This window comes from Sciurus vulgaris (assembly GCF_902686455.1).
Source record: "Sciurus vulgaris genome assembly, chromosome: 2".
Classification (NCBI taxonomy): domain Eukaryota; kingdom Metazoa; phylum Chordata; class Mammalia; order Rodentia; family Sciuridae; genus Sciurus; species Sciurus vulgaris.
The window spans coordinates 27875428-27892491 of NC_136462.1; the positions used below are offsets into that span (position 1 = coordinate 27875428).

Sequence of the window (17064 nt, forward strand, 5' to 3'; positions counted from 1 at the left end):
ATTACAAAATCAATGGCCATGAATTTTTTTCCCTGTCAGGGAGCCCTGGAGACGGCCAGGATGTGGGGTGAACGATGGACCGCAGGCTCCCGAGGGACTGAGCTCTGGGGCCACGGCCTGTCTCCAAAGTGCTTTGCTCTTCTGCCTGGCATTAGACGCTAAGTGACCAAACCCCAGCCATGTGTCATCTGCTCAACCTCATAGTGGCACCCGCAGGCCACCAGGACCCCCTCGGTGGTCTCCTGGGCCCCATCTCTCCTCCAGGCCACCTGGGTGATCCCCAGGGCTGGGGACAGCTCACTCTCAGACCACCTTTCCTGGCTCCTGTGCTGAGCCTGTTCAAACCCAGGCCTGCCCAGCCTTGGGAGCCTAGTCACATGGGATGAGGTTCTGGATGCCTGGTGGTGTCTAGAAAGCCACCTTGCACGTGGTGTGCAGGTGTGAGATGCGTGGGGTGCACAGGGCTCACTCTTCCCACTCCTGCCTCGTGCCGACTGCCCCACTGCAGAGCTTCCTCCACCTCCCCAGCAGAAAGCATCTCCTGGGGCCTCCATTGTGCTGGGGTCGAGACTTTCCTTCTGGTTTTATCCATGTTTGGATTCTCCCCACTGGGGTCAGGGACCATATCCAACTGCCTCTTCCCCAGGTGGCCAGCACTAGACCTGGCAGAGCCGAGAAGAAGCACCTGGAGCCACAGGCACCTTAGATGCTTCCCTGTGCAGAGGAAGACTCTGCTGCTCTGAGGTGAATTGCTCGGCACTCGGCAAGCAGGGTCTGCACCCGGGGCTGGTGGTCCTGAGGTCCACCATGCCAACCTGTGTTCTGAGCACAGCGCACAGACTTGTCCCCACTGCCCTCCAGTTGCTACTGGCCTGGGATTCGATAGGGATAGAAATTGAGAGTGTCTGGAAACTTTAGAGCAACTTGACAGGATAAGTCTTCTTTACGTCTATAGTATCTAATAATTTGAAAATTGGGCTTATATTTTGTGTATCTGTTTTTTAAATTTCATTTTTATAATCATTTTTGCTGTATTTTTCAAAATGATCAGTCTGTGACAGATCAAGCAGTTGAAAACATGTAAAAACTGATCTTTCATCACAAGTACTTTGGAAAGTACCATTTTAAACCATTACTTTTAAGGAAGAATAAAGAAGAGCACCGGCCAGCGGCATCTGGAGGGCCTGCTTGGTGGGCTGGGGCCTTGTGCTCCCCTCAGCCCCGAAGGGCACATCCTCCACCTTGGCTGCACCAATGCCTGTGGCCCCTGGCAGGGGGGAAGCAATATGGCCTTTTGAGGAGCAACGGACAGCCAGAGACTTGAGCATCACAAAGTCGTCCTGCAACCCACGAATCTCGCACCTGTGCATAGCTGCAGGATGGCCCTCTAGCTACCAGCTGGGTGAGAAGTCTGGAACCTCATCCCATGTGACCAAGTGCCACTTGGGCAAAGCTTGATGCCACCTGTGTGGGTCCTCAGGTGGTGTGTGTGCGTGTGTACACGTGTGAGACGGAAACAGATTAGCTACCTGCTACCTCTTCATTCACCTCTCCCAAGGTGAGCGTCTGGTGCCAATTAATCAGGAAAGTCCAAAATGGAGGACTTTGCCTCCCAAGCCCCACCAGCCTCCGGCCCCACGCCTCATTCCCCGCCTTTCTGCTATAACTAACTGCTTTGGCCCCCTCCTCCCCATCGGAACACCCAGACCCCTTCAAAGGCTCACCAAAATGCTCCCTCTGGAGAAGTGGGGCACAGGGGGCTGAAAGTCTTCCGCATGGTGTCATGATGGAGACGTGACACTACATGTTCATCAAAGCCACAGGAAGGGAGAACAGCAAGAGTGAGCCCCAGAGAAGGTTAGGCACTTCGGATAGGAGTAATGCAGCGAGCTGGGCGCAAAGCCCTAAGCAACTCAGCGAAAGCCCATCGCCAAATAAAATACAAAAGGGGCCAGGGTGTGGCTCAGTAGTGAAGAACCCCTGAGTCCAATTCCCAGTACCAAAAAAAAGAATAATGCATGGACACTGGCTCGCTAAATGTAACACAGTGCCACACGGATGCAAGATGTTCATGATAGAGGTCACTGTGCACTGGGGGAGGGGATCTGGGATGGCAACCCACGAATTCCGAAGTGCTATGTGCTTATTCTGTCAGTTCAGAACTACACTAAAAAGGAAGAAAAAGCTCTAAGGCAGCACGGGCATTCCCACCAAATGCATTACCATTTTGGACTCTGAAAGTATAAATAACCCCTATAAAATGCTAATTATTATTTTGCATTCATTTACTATTAATAAAAAGAAATCGAACCAAACACAGTGCTTCCCTCTGTGTTAGGTCAGGGTCCCAGGAGCACAGCCTGGGCAGGGGCTGGGGACAGAGACCTGCAGAGGACCTGCGTTCAGGAGAAAGGAAGTGCGGCAGAAGCGAGGCAGATGAGCCCAGCCAGGCAGCTCTGACCCACTCTGCCTCCCAGTGCCCCCCGCTGGCTACCGCACCCACCCTGGGTGCTGAGAGCTAACTGCCTGGGGCGGGCCGCAGGCCTGAGTCTGGAGGGCGGCTGTGGGCGCTGAGCAGTGGAGCTAGCATCTGGGGACGTGGGCAACATCCAGGCAAAGGGTCTGACTGAGCCATGAAGCAACATGTTTGGGTGACACCTGTTAGGGTGACCAACTGCCCCAGTTTGCAGGTACCAAGGAGTTTCCTCCAAGTGGGGCTCTCAGTCAAAGCGCAAGGTACGGAGCACACAGGTCGGTTGCCCGGAGCATGCCACCAGCCCTCCTCTTCCAAGCGCTGGTAACGCTTGGTTTCTCTAAGGTGCATGGAATGGTAAGAATGAATGTTTATTGACCTTTTCTTCTAGGCTGGGCGCGGGGTGGAGTGCTGTATCTCCAGTTGCTCCTTAACCCTCGCACAAGTGCCTGAAGGAGGAGTCAGAATATCCCCACTGGACACACAAGACAGCCCAGCAAGGTCCTGCTGCCAGTTGAGTGTCAGAGACAGACTTTGAACTTGGGTCCATGTGACCCAGACCTGAGCGGTTAGCTTCACTCCACTGCCCTGCAGAATTATATGCACGGGCTCTCTCGGGCAGGGACCGTGTGCTCCTGCATCCCCACACCCAGGACAGTACCGTGCATAGGCTCAATGTGCACACAGACACATTCCAGCTCAACCCCCATTACCCAATCCGCCCTCACCCTGGATAATCTAGCCAGAAGTTGGCAGGCGGTTAAATGGGAGAATCCTCCTTTGCTGGGGGGATTTTGTCGGGGAGGGATGGTGCTGGGAACTGAACCCAAGGCCTTCCTTGTGCTAGACAAGTGCTCTGCCACTGGGCCACATCCCCAGCCTGGGAATCCTCCTTTTTAAATGCCAGATTAAACTGTACATTTGGAAATGTTTTATTTTCTTGTGTTCCGGCCATTTGAAGGAAAGATTTAAAGAGCAGATAAAAGCTTGGGTTGATTTTGAAATTAGGTGACCTTGGTTTCAGTCCTCACTCTTGACATTTTGTAACTCTGTGACCCTGGACAATCTTCTTCACCTTTCCCAGACTCAGTTCCCACATCTGTAAAATGTAGTTGCAATAATAAAAAAAATTTGCTCTTAGGGCTATTAGTAAGAATTAAATTCAGACTGGGCACAATGGCCCGTGCCAGTAATCCCAGTGACTCAGGAGGCTGAGGCAGGAGGATCATGAGTTCAAAGCTGCCTCAGCAACTCAGTGAGGACCTGTCTAAATAAAATATAAAAAAGGGCTGGGGATCAAGTGCCTCTGGGTTCAATCCTCAGTACTTAAAAAAAAAAAAAAAATCCATACCTAATTTAACAAGCTGAGCACTCACTACATGTCCAGCACGTTGTAAGCACAATATAACTATGTATAAAGGTCCACTTCCGGTAAGGTCTACTTACTGTCCCCATTTGATTGACAAGGAAACTCAGGCTCAGAGTGACACAGCTTGCTAACGTGGGGGAGGCAGGATTCGACCCTCCAGGATCTGTGTCCTCAGGCACAGATGTCACCATCTTCTTAACTCCAGGCCACTGCTCGGCCCCATCTCTGCTGACAAATACTTCAGCACCTTCCCGCTGCCCTCCTCCTGCCCCAGGGACGAGGCAGAAGTTCCTGGCCGCAGACCACCCTGCCCATACCTGAGTTAGCCAGAGCCAGGGCCTTGAGCGTCACGAACTCCTCCTTCTCCACCTTGAGCTTCTTGTACCTGCGCACCAGCTGCAGGATGGCCCGGTAGAGCTCCAGCAGCCCGGCCAGGCGGGAGTGCTCCTCGTCCATGATGTAGTCCTCGGCGTACACCAGCTTGTCGTCGTAGGGCAGGGAGCGGTACACGATGCCCAGGATGAGGATCTCCATCCAGGCACTCTGCAGCAGGCTCATCTGGTCTCCCAGCGAGAGGCTGGAGAAACCTGTGGGAGGAGGCAGCGAGGTCGGGCGTGGGGCCAGAGGCTCCCAGAGGCTGGCAGGAGGGCAGGCGGGCGCAAGCTTTGTCCCTGGCGCCTCCAGAGCTCGCTGCAGGGAGCACCCCAGGAGCCACTGGACTCCCCGTCCTTCCCGAGTGAACGAGCGGGACCCAGAACTCCCGGAAAAGACGGCATCAGAGCAGTGGCTATCAGTTTGCTTGCTAGTGCTACGGTATTCTTCAAATGTCTGGAGGAGTGCTTCGATTGATTAAATGCACTTTAAACTTCAGGAGTTACTGCATTCATAGAGGCCAACGGCACAGTACAGACTCCCTCCCACTCGAGGGAGTTTCCCGGCTCTTCTCTCTGCTCAACTAGATGGGAGTTTCGTGCCCTAAAGGGATACCTGATCCTCCATGCAGTCTCTTTCTGTGCAGGGACCCCAGTGACACAGTCTGGGCTGGAAGAGATCAAGTCCCCAGAGTCAGGACATTGTCTCACAGGGCTCAGAGCTGGCTGCCCGGCCATCCCTCCCTGCCCCACTTCCTCTGGTGGGACGGGATTGAGCCCAGGGTACTCGACCGCAGCCCTTCCTATTTATTTTTCACTCTGAGTCAGGGTCTTACACAGCTACCCATGTTGGCCTCTAGTCTGCCGTCCTCCTGCCTCAGCCTTCTGAGCACATCACTCTCCTCCCAGTGCGTGTTGTTCTGGGGGCTGGGGATCACTGGGGTTCTCTCTCCCTGCTAGCAAGGAGGCTGACCCCACAGTGAGCAGAGGTTGGGGGGGCGGCGGCTCCAGAATCACCCTGCTGCCTTGCCAGTGTGCCCTCGACTGGGCCGGAGCCTGAACCCACTCCCCGTTCACCAGCTGCAGCTGCCCTGTGGAGCTGTGACTGCCCCAGACCTCGGCCTCCTCGTCCCTGCCTCCTGTGGGGTCTAAATGTAACAATGAGTATAGAACATACTTAGTATTTGTTGGGATCTGATTAACAATGAACAGAAAGTTGACATTTGTCAAATGCAGATGACATTCTGGAACTGCATTACATATGCTCTTAACATGGGCACCGTCAACTAACATCTTGGTTTATAAGCGGGCAAGAGAGAAAGATGGAGAGATGGCCGATTCTCACACACCTTTTTTTTTGGGGGGGTACCGGGGGTTGAACCCAAGGACACCCAAGCACTGAGCCACATCCCCAGCCACCTTTATTTTCTATTTTGAGACAGGATCTTGTTAAGTTGTTCAGAGCCTCACTAAGTTGCTGAGGCTGGATCCTGTGATCCTCATGCCTCAGCCTCCCGAGTCTCTGGGATTACAGGCATGTGCCTGCATGCCTGGCCCCACATCGTAACTGCTACACACAAGGCAGTAACTCCGCTGGGGGCTGGAGGACTAGTTCTGACACTAACAAGCTGGATTCACTTGAAGGAGGAAGGGTCTCCACAAAGCCGCTGGCACCATGCACAATGAGCTACCAAAATCAAGGGATTTTCTTCTGGGACAATTCTGCCTCTGAAGGAATCTGCTGACACAGGACCGTGCCCTGCCTGGCTGCCACTTGCTGATGTCAGGTGTCCTGAGGTTGAAAGATGCACATCACGCAGCATCACTCCCAGCACGCGGCCGCTCCCGATGGCCCTAGGAGTCTCACTCCTGTCTTCTTCCTGCCGTGCCTGTGGCCTGGGGTGTCCCCATTTTGCAGGGCTCATCTCTTTGGCTTCTGACCCATCCACCTCTCGTCTGCTGCCAATCTCTCCCTGTTTTCCAACCAGCATGTGACTCTGCACCCTTTGGGGGCACTCCTGGGGCTGCAGGCCAGCTTGCTGGGTGGGCTGTCCTTGTCTGCTTCCTGGTCCCATCTGTACAACCTGGGCCCTGGGTCACCAGTGGACTGCTGGAACCCGGGAGATCAACCCAAGAGCAGAAAGGATCGCAGCCACCAGCACAGGGCATGCTTTGATTGATGTGCCCTCTGGGACGCGGCTGGGACACAGAGGGGTCAGCTGTGTGTGTGTCACCGTCTAGATCCCCAGCATGGGAGAAGGTGTGGGGGCCCGGGAGTCAGGAGGTAATAAAAGATAGATAGAAATGGACATCCAATTTCCCTTATCAGGTCTCTGAGTGGGAGAGAGGCCCTGGGCGACATTAATTAACAGATACCAATCAGCCAGCGTGGGAGGGTGCGTGGCAAAACGCTGGACTGCACTGAGAGGGGCGTCTGAAAGCCGACAGACTGGCAGGGAGGATGGAGGAGGAGGGCAGGGGCGAGATTAATAGACCGCTGGACTGGAAGGTGGCAGAGAGGGAGGGCCCGGCCAGAGCCAGGCCTCAGGAACACGGGAGGAAAGACCCGGGCTGATCACTCAGGTAGGATGCTTACAAGAACACCAGTAACAGGGGGCTGCTACTTTGACAGTCAACAAGTATTTATGGAGCACCTACTAAGTGCCAGGCCTGTGCCTCACTGGGGGCCCAACAGGCTGCTGGAACCCGGGGAGATCAACCGGGACAGGTGGTATGCTCAAGCCAGGACCGCTCCCGTCTTCAAGCGTGTGTGCTGAAGAGGGTGTCCCAGATGGACGAGGGTCACGAGCGGTCACACAGGTATGACCATAGGAGAGCAATGGCAGGTGGGCAGCTCTGAGAACACGCAAGAGGACCGTGTCCCAGAGAGGCCTGGGGAGGCTCTGCAGAAGGGGAGACTCGGGGCTGAGCTATGCGGGAGGGTGCCAAGGACACCCCGACACCGAGACACACAGGCCCAATGGCGACGTGCTGGCCGGCCCTCACCCCTGTGGGAACACAGACACTGGACTGTTGTCCTCCACGGCCAGACACTGGGCCCGAAGCACAGCAGGGCCAACTCCCAAGCGGAGGAGAGAATTGACGAATGCTATGGGCCTGGCCCCCCAGGTGACAAGAAAATAAACCCAAAGCACTTGGGTAGAGCCTCTTAGATCCCTGGACTCAGACTCAGGCTTAGCTGCCCTGTCCACCACTGTGTAAGATTCAGGAAACGACCTGGCCTTCGGTGGGAGCTGGGGGCATCTTTTGGAAAGTTCTGTGCCCCGGGCACAGGCATAGCCAGGGGAGCCGTGCCCCCACACCTGGTTGCTAGGCTGGCGTGGACAGTGGGCCTCCCCCCATGACATTCTGGAAAGAGGGAGACGCCCCACAGTGCCGATCGGGTACCAGGCTGCTCTGCCCCACGTGGGGAAGGAAGGAAATGTGTGCCATGCCTAACGTCTGAGTAGTTTACATGCTTCCTGTTAGCTGAAGAGAGAAATGCTAGAACACGAGAGACAAACGCAGTCACCTCTAGGAGGGCCCAGGATGGAGGTGAGGCACCTGCACACACGTTTTTGATGTACGTTTGGCTTTTCTATCATGTCAAAGTTCAAGATGCTCAAAAATAAAGTTAAGTCATAAATATGGTTTAATCAAAGACAAAACAACAGGCATACTCCTTTCAACTTAGCCCTTATCTCCCAGAAAGACAGGTACGCACAAACACACAAGAAGAAACGCAACAGGGGGTCGATTCCATTACTGCCTGAAACATCCCAAACAGAGAACAACCCACATGTGACTAAAGCGATACATGTAATTACACGAATGCAATCTTCGGTTAAGTGAGTAGCACATTAGAAGCTACTAGAAAGAAAGAGGTAGAGCCCTTTGCCTGGACATCCAAGAGCATGAAGAGGGAACAGAGAGTCCAGGGCTGGACTGTCGGGATCTTTGCTTGCTGACTACCTGAGATGACCCTGGGCAAGCCCCCCGCTGGGCCTCGGCTTCCTCATCTATAAAATGGGAATAGGCGCAGCACTTTCCCCTTGGGGTGGTCCAGATGAAACGGGCTCATGGGTGGACACGAGAACTCTGCTCAGCCGCCACTCTATGCAACTGAACCAAACCCCGAGTGTAAAGCAGGGCTGGAGTGTGGGCCCCTGGGCGGCTGCAGTGTTGTGCACATCACCAAGATGTCCAGAGGGTGCTCGGATTGATGCGGTCTTGATGCCTCCCGTATCTGACATCCTCGCATGTTCCTCTATCTAAGATCCAAAGCAGCTGACGCGTCCTCCCGCCCTCAGGAACACTCCCTCCAGTTCTGCCTCTCTACCCTGGGATGGGTCTCCTCCTCCTGGAGCAATCAGGGATTCTGGGCCAGGGAGGGAGGGGCCGCGTGTGGCTAGGTCCCCTGGCCAGCAGGGCTGCTGTGGGGCCAGCCCCAGGTAAAAGGTCAGGGCCTGGGTCCCGGGCCTCTCTCCACTGCCCCAGAGAATTCCTTTATCTGCACCATCAGATCTAACAGCCCTGGCGCTCTGCCCAAGCCCCATCCCCCAGTGATCTGGCACTTCGAGCATCCAGAATTTAAAAAAAGAAAAAAGAAAGCACATAATTTGTGGCAAGTGGAGTTCATAATCTGTTAATTTATGACGGTCCCTGATGCCCTGGAGGGCCATTAGAGAGGTAATAAAGGGAGATGTAATTATAGGATCTGGGGCCACTTCAGACCAGCTGCTGTCACTCGGCAGCTCATCTTTCATCCAGCCAGACGGCAGCTACCTGGGAGCAGGCCGCCCAGGGACCCTCCCCAGGAGGCCTCTGGGGAGCCCCTGAACATGCAGCCTGGGCTGGGCGGGGGCGACGCCCCACCAAGACTCCCCTGGCCTGGCCGCCCAGGCCGTCTGGGAGGGCGGGTAACCCGCTAATACTGTACGGAGGCTTCAATTCATCAAGAGCTGCCCTCTGCCCACTAAAAGCTGCTGGCTCTTGTTCTGATTTCTTTCTCATAGGAAATAAGAGGCGGGCACTCTGAAGACGTGGGTTTGCCCTTCAGGCGGCCCAACACCTGACACATCAACCTCAGACTGCCTGGATCCATGGCTGCCCTTCTGAGCAAATGCCAATCATCCCTGAGTTTCCCAGGGAGCTCCTTCTCGTTCCAATGAGATCCTGGGGGCAGAAATTGGTCTACAGTAGCCCCTCCTCCCATCTGAGGTTTCACTTTCTGAAGTTTCAGTTACCCAAGGCCAACTGCAGTCCAACAACATTAAGTGGGAAATTTCCAGAAATAAACAATTGATTGGATTTCCCAACTGTACAACGTTCTGAGTCCTGTGCTGAAATCTCGTGCCATCCTGCTCTATTCTGCCCAGGACAGGAAGTCTCCGCCCAGCGTATCCACGCTGTATATGCTACCCACCCATCCATCGCTGAGCCATCTAAGCTACCAGGGCAACTGACGTGGTTCTTCTGTTCGAGCAATCCTTACTTAATAAGGGCCCCAAAGACAAGAGCAGTGAGGGACAGGAGCCACCAGAGCATGAGACGCGGAAGGGCAGAGTGACTGACACTCTGTGGCAGTGCGTGGGGCATCCAGGAGAAAACAGCTTCTGCAGGATTTGGGACTGTCCATGGTTTTAGGTCTCCACTGGGCTTCCTGGAGCACATCTTCCGCAAACAAAGGGCCCTTTGGCAATTCCTTGTCTCAGCTACAACTGCAAGTAAGAGACCCTACATACAGCAAGTGCTCACTTTTGCACACAAAAGCAAGTGTGTAGTGCTCTTAATGTGCCTGACCTTGGACTAGAGACGGGAAGATTCTGAAGCAAGGGACATGGTCTCCTGTTGCTAAGGCAGCAGCCTCCCCAGAAGCCAAGTCCTGAGCAGTCTGAAGTGGCCAGTTCCTTCTGTCTGCCCCAGATCCAGAGTGGACAGAAGTCAACACAGGCCTCAGGGTGGCCTCCAGCTTGCACCCTCCCTACCCACCCTGTCTCTCTCCCTCTCTCTCCCTCGCACCCCCTCAGGGCTTTGGACGAGCTTGCCATCTGCTCTGGGATGGGATTCAGTCGATGAGTTTAAAACACTGGGCACTTGCTGTGCCCCTGCCCTTACTGCATGCGGGGCAGAAGGCTGCACCAAGTACTTCACCTTAAACACTGGAAGGTCAGACACAAGTAATTCAGCATGCAGAGTAAAGCCAAGCAGGGAAATTCGTATTTGAGTCAGACAAGCAGCCCCTACATTTATTTTATTTTTTAATCCAAAGGAATTCGACTTTGGATGAGGAGAAATGACGGAGCCGAAGGAGGCTTTCCTTACCATGGCAACGGCCATGCCAAGTGGCCACGCCTGAGCTGCGTCCCCCTAGCAGTCCCATGGGGACCCCATTAGCATTCCCATTTCACAGATGAGGACACTGAAGCTCAGAAAAACCACGCTATCTTGCACAAGGTCAGTGAGGACAGGGCTGGGATGGAGTCCGGGCTCCCTGCTCCATGTCCCCGCAACCCCTCTGCTCTGCCCCTCCCAGATGGGAGGAGAATGGGGACAGAGCATGGGGTCCTGCTCCCCTCCCTCGGAGTGTTGCAGGGTGTGGTGATGGAAGGAACCGCCAGGCGCCACTCCTGAGCCACCTCCAGGATGCAGTGTCTGCTTGGCCAGGAACAGGAGGATGGGGACAGGCAGGAGTAGACGTGCCCAATTTGGCCCTGGGTTAGTGGAGCAATCCAGGCTGAGGTGTCTTAGCGGTGGCCTGACCCCGTATCTGTGCTGAGCCAGCACAGGGCAGATTGAAACACTACTCAGTGCATAATCTCCAGGAGGCTGAGCTCCTTAGCAAGGGCACAACAGCCAGGTCCCTGGCAAACCTGCCCACGTCAGAATGCCCAGGGCCCCCAGGGAGTCCCCCAGGCTTCCTGCCAGTTAGGGTCAGCCAACAGCACCTCTGGGCCACCCAGTCTCCCTCTGAGCCCCTGTTCAGTGAAGGTTCCCTCCTGTCAGCTGTGGTTGTAAGGGGGCGCGGGACTCTCCGATTCACCTCGATCAACCGCAGGTTGGCATTTGAAGTCGAGGACACCTTTGCTATATCGTCATGCCTGCTGTATGCATCTTTCAGGGCTGTGACGGTAACACCAAAGCAAGGATGTGCAGACGGGAATATAAACTGTCCCACGTCTCACAGCTAGAACTAGAGGCGACAGCGGGGTCGCTGCCAGAAGGGTAACAGGATGACTCCTCCACACCCTGAGTCTTGCCATTGAAGCCGGGGGTGGAAGAAGAGCACCAGAGGAAGGTCCCAGTGTGTGGGGTGCAGACTCACGTGGGCACTGGTGTCTGTGAAGAGGAAAACTCAGCTCGTGCCATTTACCCAGAGGCAAAGTGGGACGAGTGCAGATGGAGGGAAGTAGGGTGTGGGTCCACATGGCACATACTTCCCACGCCACAGAGGCCCTTAACTCATGGCCCCAGCAGAGGGCTCCGGCAGGTGGCCACGGCGAGCCTGCAGCTGACACTGGCACTTGCCAGGCACAGTGCCCGAAGCTCCACTCCACACGCTCATCTCACTCCCACGTCAGAGCCCACAAAGGATGCAGCAGGAAGCAGCAGACCCAGACTGCGAATCCAACCCGATCCCCAGGTCCCCTCTAACTGTCTCTCTCTGCCTACTGCCAATATGTAGAGAGGGAATCGATCCCTCGCTTGAGCTGCTTTCCAGCAGAGTTCTAATAAGGTCTAGAAGGAAACCCTGCTCTTTGTCCTTTAAGGATCTGAGGAACCTGCTCTTTGAATATTACCAACTGCAAATCCAATCACTGCCCCTCCTAGAACGATAAATGGTTCCAAAGAAGCCCCAGCAGTCCACGAACACCACTGGACCTTCCAAACAGACGCCTCTCCAGGCCCGATGGGAAGAGCAGGCTGAAAGACCTCCGGCCCCCGGGGCCAGGCACCGTGCATCGGAGCCACAGGAGCGGGACGGCCTCGGGAACCTGAGGGAGCCCCTCACCACTCTCCCCTGGGCCCCGTGACTCACCTGGGATGTGCTTGGCCCACCCGATGATGACCACAAGCTCCCGGTCCGCCAGGTCACAGAGCGTGGTCAGGGCCTTGATGTCCCCCTCAGGCATACCAGGCGGGGGCATGGCGTACAGCTTGTCCGGCTCGGCCACCAGTAGGTATGAGACAATCTTGGTCACTGCAATGACAAAAGGGGGCAGGGTGAACCCCGGGGAAGAGGGAAAGGGCAGGTGGAGCCCCGACGGCGAGAAGGGGGTCGGGCAGAGCCTCGGAAAGGTCACGCGTGGCTGGGTCTCTCTGCCTCTGCTGACCCACAATGCCACTGGTGGCAGGGACTCGGTGGCTGGGAAATAGCTTTCCATGGAGTTCTGAATTCTCCCGGAGGACCCTGCAGCATAGCTGGGGGGCTGGTAAGCAGGGCAGGTCCCAGTGCTGGGACCCGAGGCTGCTTGGGGCGCGGCCTCATTCCCAGCTCGCTCTGGGCGCCCCCTGTCGAGAGGCCTTCCGAGTGGAGCCAGGCAACAGTGTCCCCTCTCCATGGAACCCCAGAAGTGCCAGGGGAGCGCACTGGAAGGGGGGTGGGGGATGAGCGGCTGGTACGCACATGGCTTTTTAGCGGGTGGAGAAATCTGTAGGCTCAGGTACGGGCTGCTCTCAGAGTCCAGCCGTCGCTTGTACTTCTGGCGGCCTCCGCGCACTCGGTCAAGGCGCACACCTGTTGGGGAAGAAAGGGAGTTAGTGGCCGGGGTTGCTGGACGTCACCAGGCGTGCCGGCACTGACTCTGGAATTTCAACACTGGCTCAGCTCTTCAGGCCCAGATGGCCCGCCTCAGACCAGAGAGCTGGACAACCTGAAAACACCCCCGCGGCCCAGGCCTGGTCCTGCCTCCTCCTGGAATCCTCCCAAGCAACCTCCAGCCTGGGTCTCTATGAAGCCCTTACCCAGTGCTGGGGAAGAATAAGTCATGGAGTGACCTCTCTGAATCCAGCAAGAACTGAGCTCCCAGCCAAGAGCAGACAGGTACTTCAAAAGGGCCAAGAGGAGCTTCAGACTTTTCACTGAATAATCACCTGATGGGCACTCATTATAATTGTCAGCTTCTGGATCCTGCCCCGTGACATTCTGAGACGGGGCTCTAGAGCCCGTGTTTACAGAGTCCCCCCGATGGGGAGGCAGGACACCCTGGCCAGCCACAGAAGAACCAGTGCCTAGAAATACAGTGCAACATCATGGCCACTCCACAAGGACATCCATCTCCAGGAACGGGGGCCACCCCGCCGTCACTGCCAGTGAGTCCACACAGCTTTCCAGAAGCCAGCCCCAGCCCAGCTCTGCTGTCCAGACACCGTGGAACCACTGGCACCCCTCACTGAGGCACAAGGCTGAGGCAGGTACCCCGCCCGAGGGCACACAAGCTCGACCCGCCACTAACCAACGTGGAACTCATCACGTTAGCTCAAGGCATGAACTACCACTGAGAACCAGAAGGCAGGACAGAGCAGTGGGATATGCAGGGGCGCCTGGGCCCCGGCTTGGCCTGCAGTCCACTCCTGCCCTCTGGCCTCGGCTCTCGAAGGCCAGCCTGGTGCAGAATGCCTTCTCGGATTCCTTGACTTGAGCTACTGCAAATGTCTCTTTTCCTGACTGTGAAATGGGCCTTGGCAAACACGTAAAAACCAGACTCAGACCAGAGTCCTCAGAGGAAAGGTGGTCGCTGGCTCTGAGGGGAGAGGCCAAGTCGACTTCTGCTCCTTCCTACAGAAGTCAGGAGTGTCCCTCCCAGAGCCTCGGTCAGCTTGCCCTCAGGGCCTGTCCTTCCCACACACTCAGATCTGGGAAGCGACAGGGCCCAGAGCGGGAGCTGTCCTCTCCACACCTCTGCCTTGGCATCTGCATCTCCAGGGAGGCAGCAAGCCAGCCTGCTCACGAGGAGGAAGAAACGGAAGGAATGCTGATCCAGATCCCATTCTAGCTGCTTCTTTGACAGTCACTACGTTTAAGTCCCTGGGACAAGAGGAAGCTTCCCGATGCAAAGAGCGATGATGCAAGGGGCAGGGTTAATGCCTTCAAATGCAGAAAAGGAACTCTGTGTAGCAGAGTGGGTGGGACGCCATGCCCCTCGGTTTCCAAGTGAGGGCTCCTGCCCACATCCCCACATCCTCCTGGAAGGCAATGTCAGTGCTGGAGCACACCCGGCCTGCAGGCCACCTGAAGGAACTGCCTTTTTGGGGCCAGGTGCCACTCAGCATTTTCATCAGCAACATCCTTTTCACCCCAAGACCTGTGCTTACAGCTGGTGCCTCACAGAACTGCACTGAACAGGTTTTTGGGGGGTGCACTCAGCATTCTACCCCTGATCTGTGTTTAAAGGTAACTTCCCTGTGGGGGTCATCTTGGTAGGAGCCCTATCCACTCCTGAACATAGACACAGGCAGGTGGACCTTCAGAAAGATGGAGGGAGGGTGAGGCAGCTCAGGACCTGCTCCAGGTCTGTCATGCCACACATGTCCGTCCTATGCACAGTGGGTACTGGGGAAACGGGAACTGTTCTGTTCTCATGTTCTCCTCATTATGACTCTTCCCCAGCCTTTGTGAACAACTGTCTGGCAAATCACATTAACAATGACAGTCACATAATTCATGAGGAACTTTCTGGATGCATTGCCCTCTGAGACCCACACACTACACACAGGTTCTATTATCCTTATTTTACAAATAAGAAACACTGGGGTGTTGAGAGAATCAGTCATTTGCCAACAAAAGAGCCATTACCCAAGTTCCTCACCAAGGGGTGACTTTCCAGGGCAAAGCAAAGGTAAACTCTCCTCTAAAATTTTCTTCTCCAGATCTTTACAGCTGAATGGTCAATGGTTCCAATCAATAAATGTATCAATTATCAGTTTGTTTTGTTAAAAAAAAAAGGGGGGGGGGATGGGGGAGTCTGCTGGGTTTAATCATGCACAAGCCGACGTCCGGTGTGCTTCCCGGCTGTTTCCGAATCTGAGCCGGTGCACAAGCCCATCACGGCTGCAGCCCAGGGGATCCATGGTCAAGGTCAGGCCCATCTGCATCCTGATGGCTGCGCTGTGGGCCTCCGTATCACGTAATACCAACTCTGCTCAGAGCGTCTGGCTGAATGACTTGGTGGTAAATTGCAAAGCAGTTCCAATGCATGTGGCGTTCACCTGGGACTCCACGGCCACTGAGGCTAGTTTTCCTTTGTTCCCTTCAGCTCTTCAGGCAGGGGGTGGTCTCTGAGAGGACGGGGCCCAGGCCGGCTGGCTCCCCGACCCCAGCCCACAGTCGGGGTTTGCTGGTGATAGGTCACCGCCAGAGCAAAGTGGCCTTGTCCCTCTTGCCCGCTCTGCTCCTGAAGACAGGTCACATCTGGGCCCACCCTGAAGGCCCCATCCAAGCGCTGCCTCAGCAGGCCGGCCCCGGCCTTTGTTGGCTTCCCTTTGCTTGTTCCCCATGCCAGCAGTGACAGCAGAGGCAAAGAGGCCACCGCTCCACCAGGCAAGCTATGCCATCCCCTGGGTGGATGATGGGGCCGCCTGGCCAGGACTCGGACATCTCTGCAGCCCACACCCAGCACCCAGCTCAAGGTGGGCCACCCAGTGCCTGAAGATGTGCCCCGTTAGAAGGAAGCCCTCCAGACTTGGAGACAAAAGCCTGCGGGGCCTGTCCTGTCCCTGCTTCCCTCTGACCTCCAGCCTCCAGCAACCCCTCCTCCCGGCAGCCCACTGCCCGTGAGCGTTTCCCCGCGTCTGAGCTGAATTCTTCCTCCCTCCACCACATCTGAGAAGACACCCCCTGTCACAGGAGGTCCTTTATGAATTTCTGTTCCTGGCCCCCTCCTTCCATGGCTAAGCCCCCTTACTCTCTCTGTGTGGATGGTCCTCAGGCCAGTGACCTCCCTGTTTTCTGTGCGCCTGTCTTGATTGATGACGGCCTGCTCTGAACTGCGAGCTCAGCTCTTCAAGAGCAGGGTTAGCGGAAAGAGGTCCCCGTCCCTCTGCCCACTGTTGACTGGGTCTGTGTGCTTTTACGTTTTACCGAGTAAGCTGCTCATAGTTTTAATAAGCAGGCAGTACCTGCTCAGGATAATGGTAGGGACTGGGCCCTCGTGTAGATTGCTACAAGATTTTGTACCAGGGCTCCTTCAGCAGTGGATCACCAAACGCCAATGGTTGGGGCCCAGACATTACTAGTTGTCCACTCATCCCCATTCCATTCTCTCTCTTCCATGGCAACAGAACCTGGATTTCACCATGGAGGCCATGTCCATGTCAGTCCCAACAATTCTGTTTCCCACTCTCCCAGCTTCCCTGGTAGCTGGGCTGGGCATATGGCCTGTTTCCAGTCAGTGGGATGGAAGGGAGAGTTCACAGTGGTGAATGGTTTTGCTTTTCAGAAAAAATGGGACAAACATGATTGGTGCAACTGGTTTGCCTTTCTGTTCCACTTGTAAAGAGAAGCCTGGAGTTGTGGCAACCACCTTGCAACCATGAGGCACAAAATCCGAGGACACCAAAGAACATCAGAGAAGAGAAGGTTTGAGCCCTTGACTCAACAGCTGAGAAGCCTATGTAGTTCGAGACTTCTCATTAGGAAAAGAAATCTACCTCATTTATAGATGTTTAAGCCACTAGCCACCAGGAGGTTCCTAACTAGCAACAGAAGGCAGTTTTCACTGACAGATACAATGGGCAATTACTTTCTAAATTAGGATGCATGCGACTTCCAAACACCAATTGAAAAAAAAAAGAGTCTCGAACTTGAAATGAGAGTTGCCTTATTGTTTGTGTCGTTATATTAGCAAAATATC

General features: G+C 55.2%; 1 protein-coding gene across 6 annotated transcripts in view; it reads right to left on the reverse strand.

Annotated features, from left to right (window-relative positions):
- ESRRB (estrogen related receptor beta) overlaps window positions 1-17064 on the reverse strand; it is a 514135-nt gene that overhangs the window by 358505 nt on the left and 138566 nt on the right. For all 6 annotated transcript variants that reach the window (XR_013761975.1, XM_079128065.1, XM_079128062.1 and 3 more), the window contains 3 exons: window positions 12840-12950; window positions 12252-12413; window positions 4160-4429 (listed from right to left, as the gene is read on the reverse strand). Coding sequence is in view for 5 of the 6 variants with exons in the window: in XM_079128065.1 (XP_078984191.1) it covers window positions 4160-4429; window positions 12252-12413; window positions 12840-12950 (543 nt within the window). In the remaining variant the exon portion in view is untranslated. The remainder of the gene's footprint in view (window positions 1-4159; window positions 4430-12251; window positions 12414-12839; window positions 12951-17064) is intronic.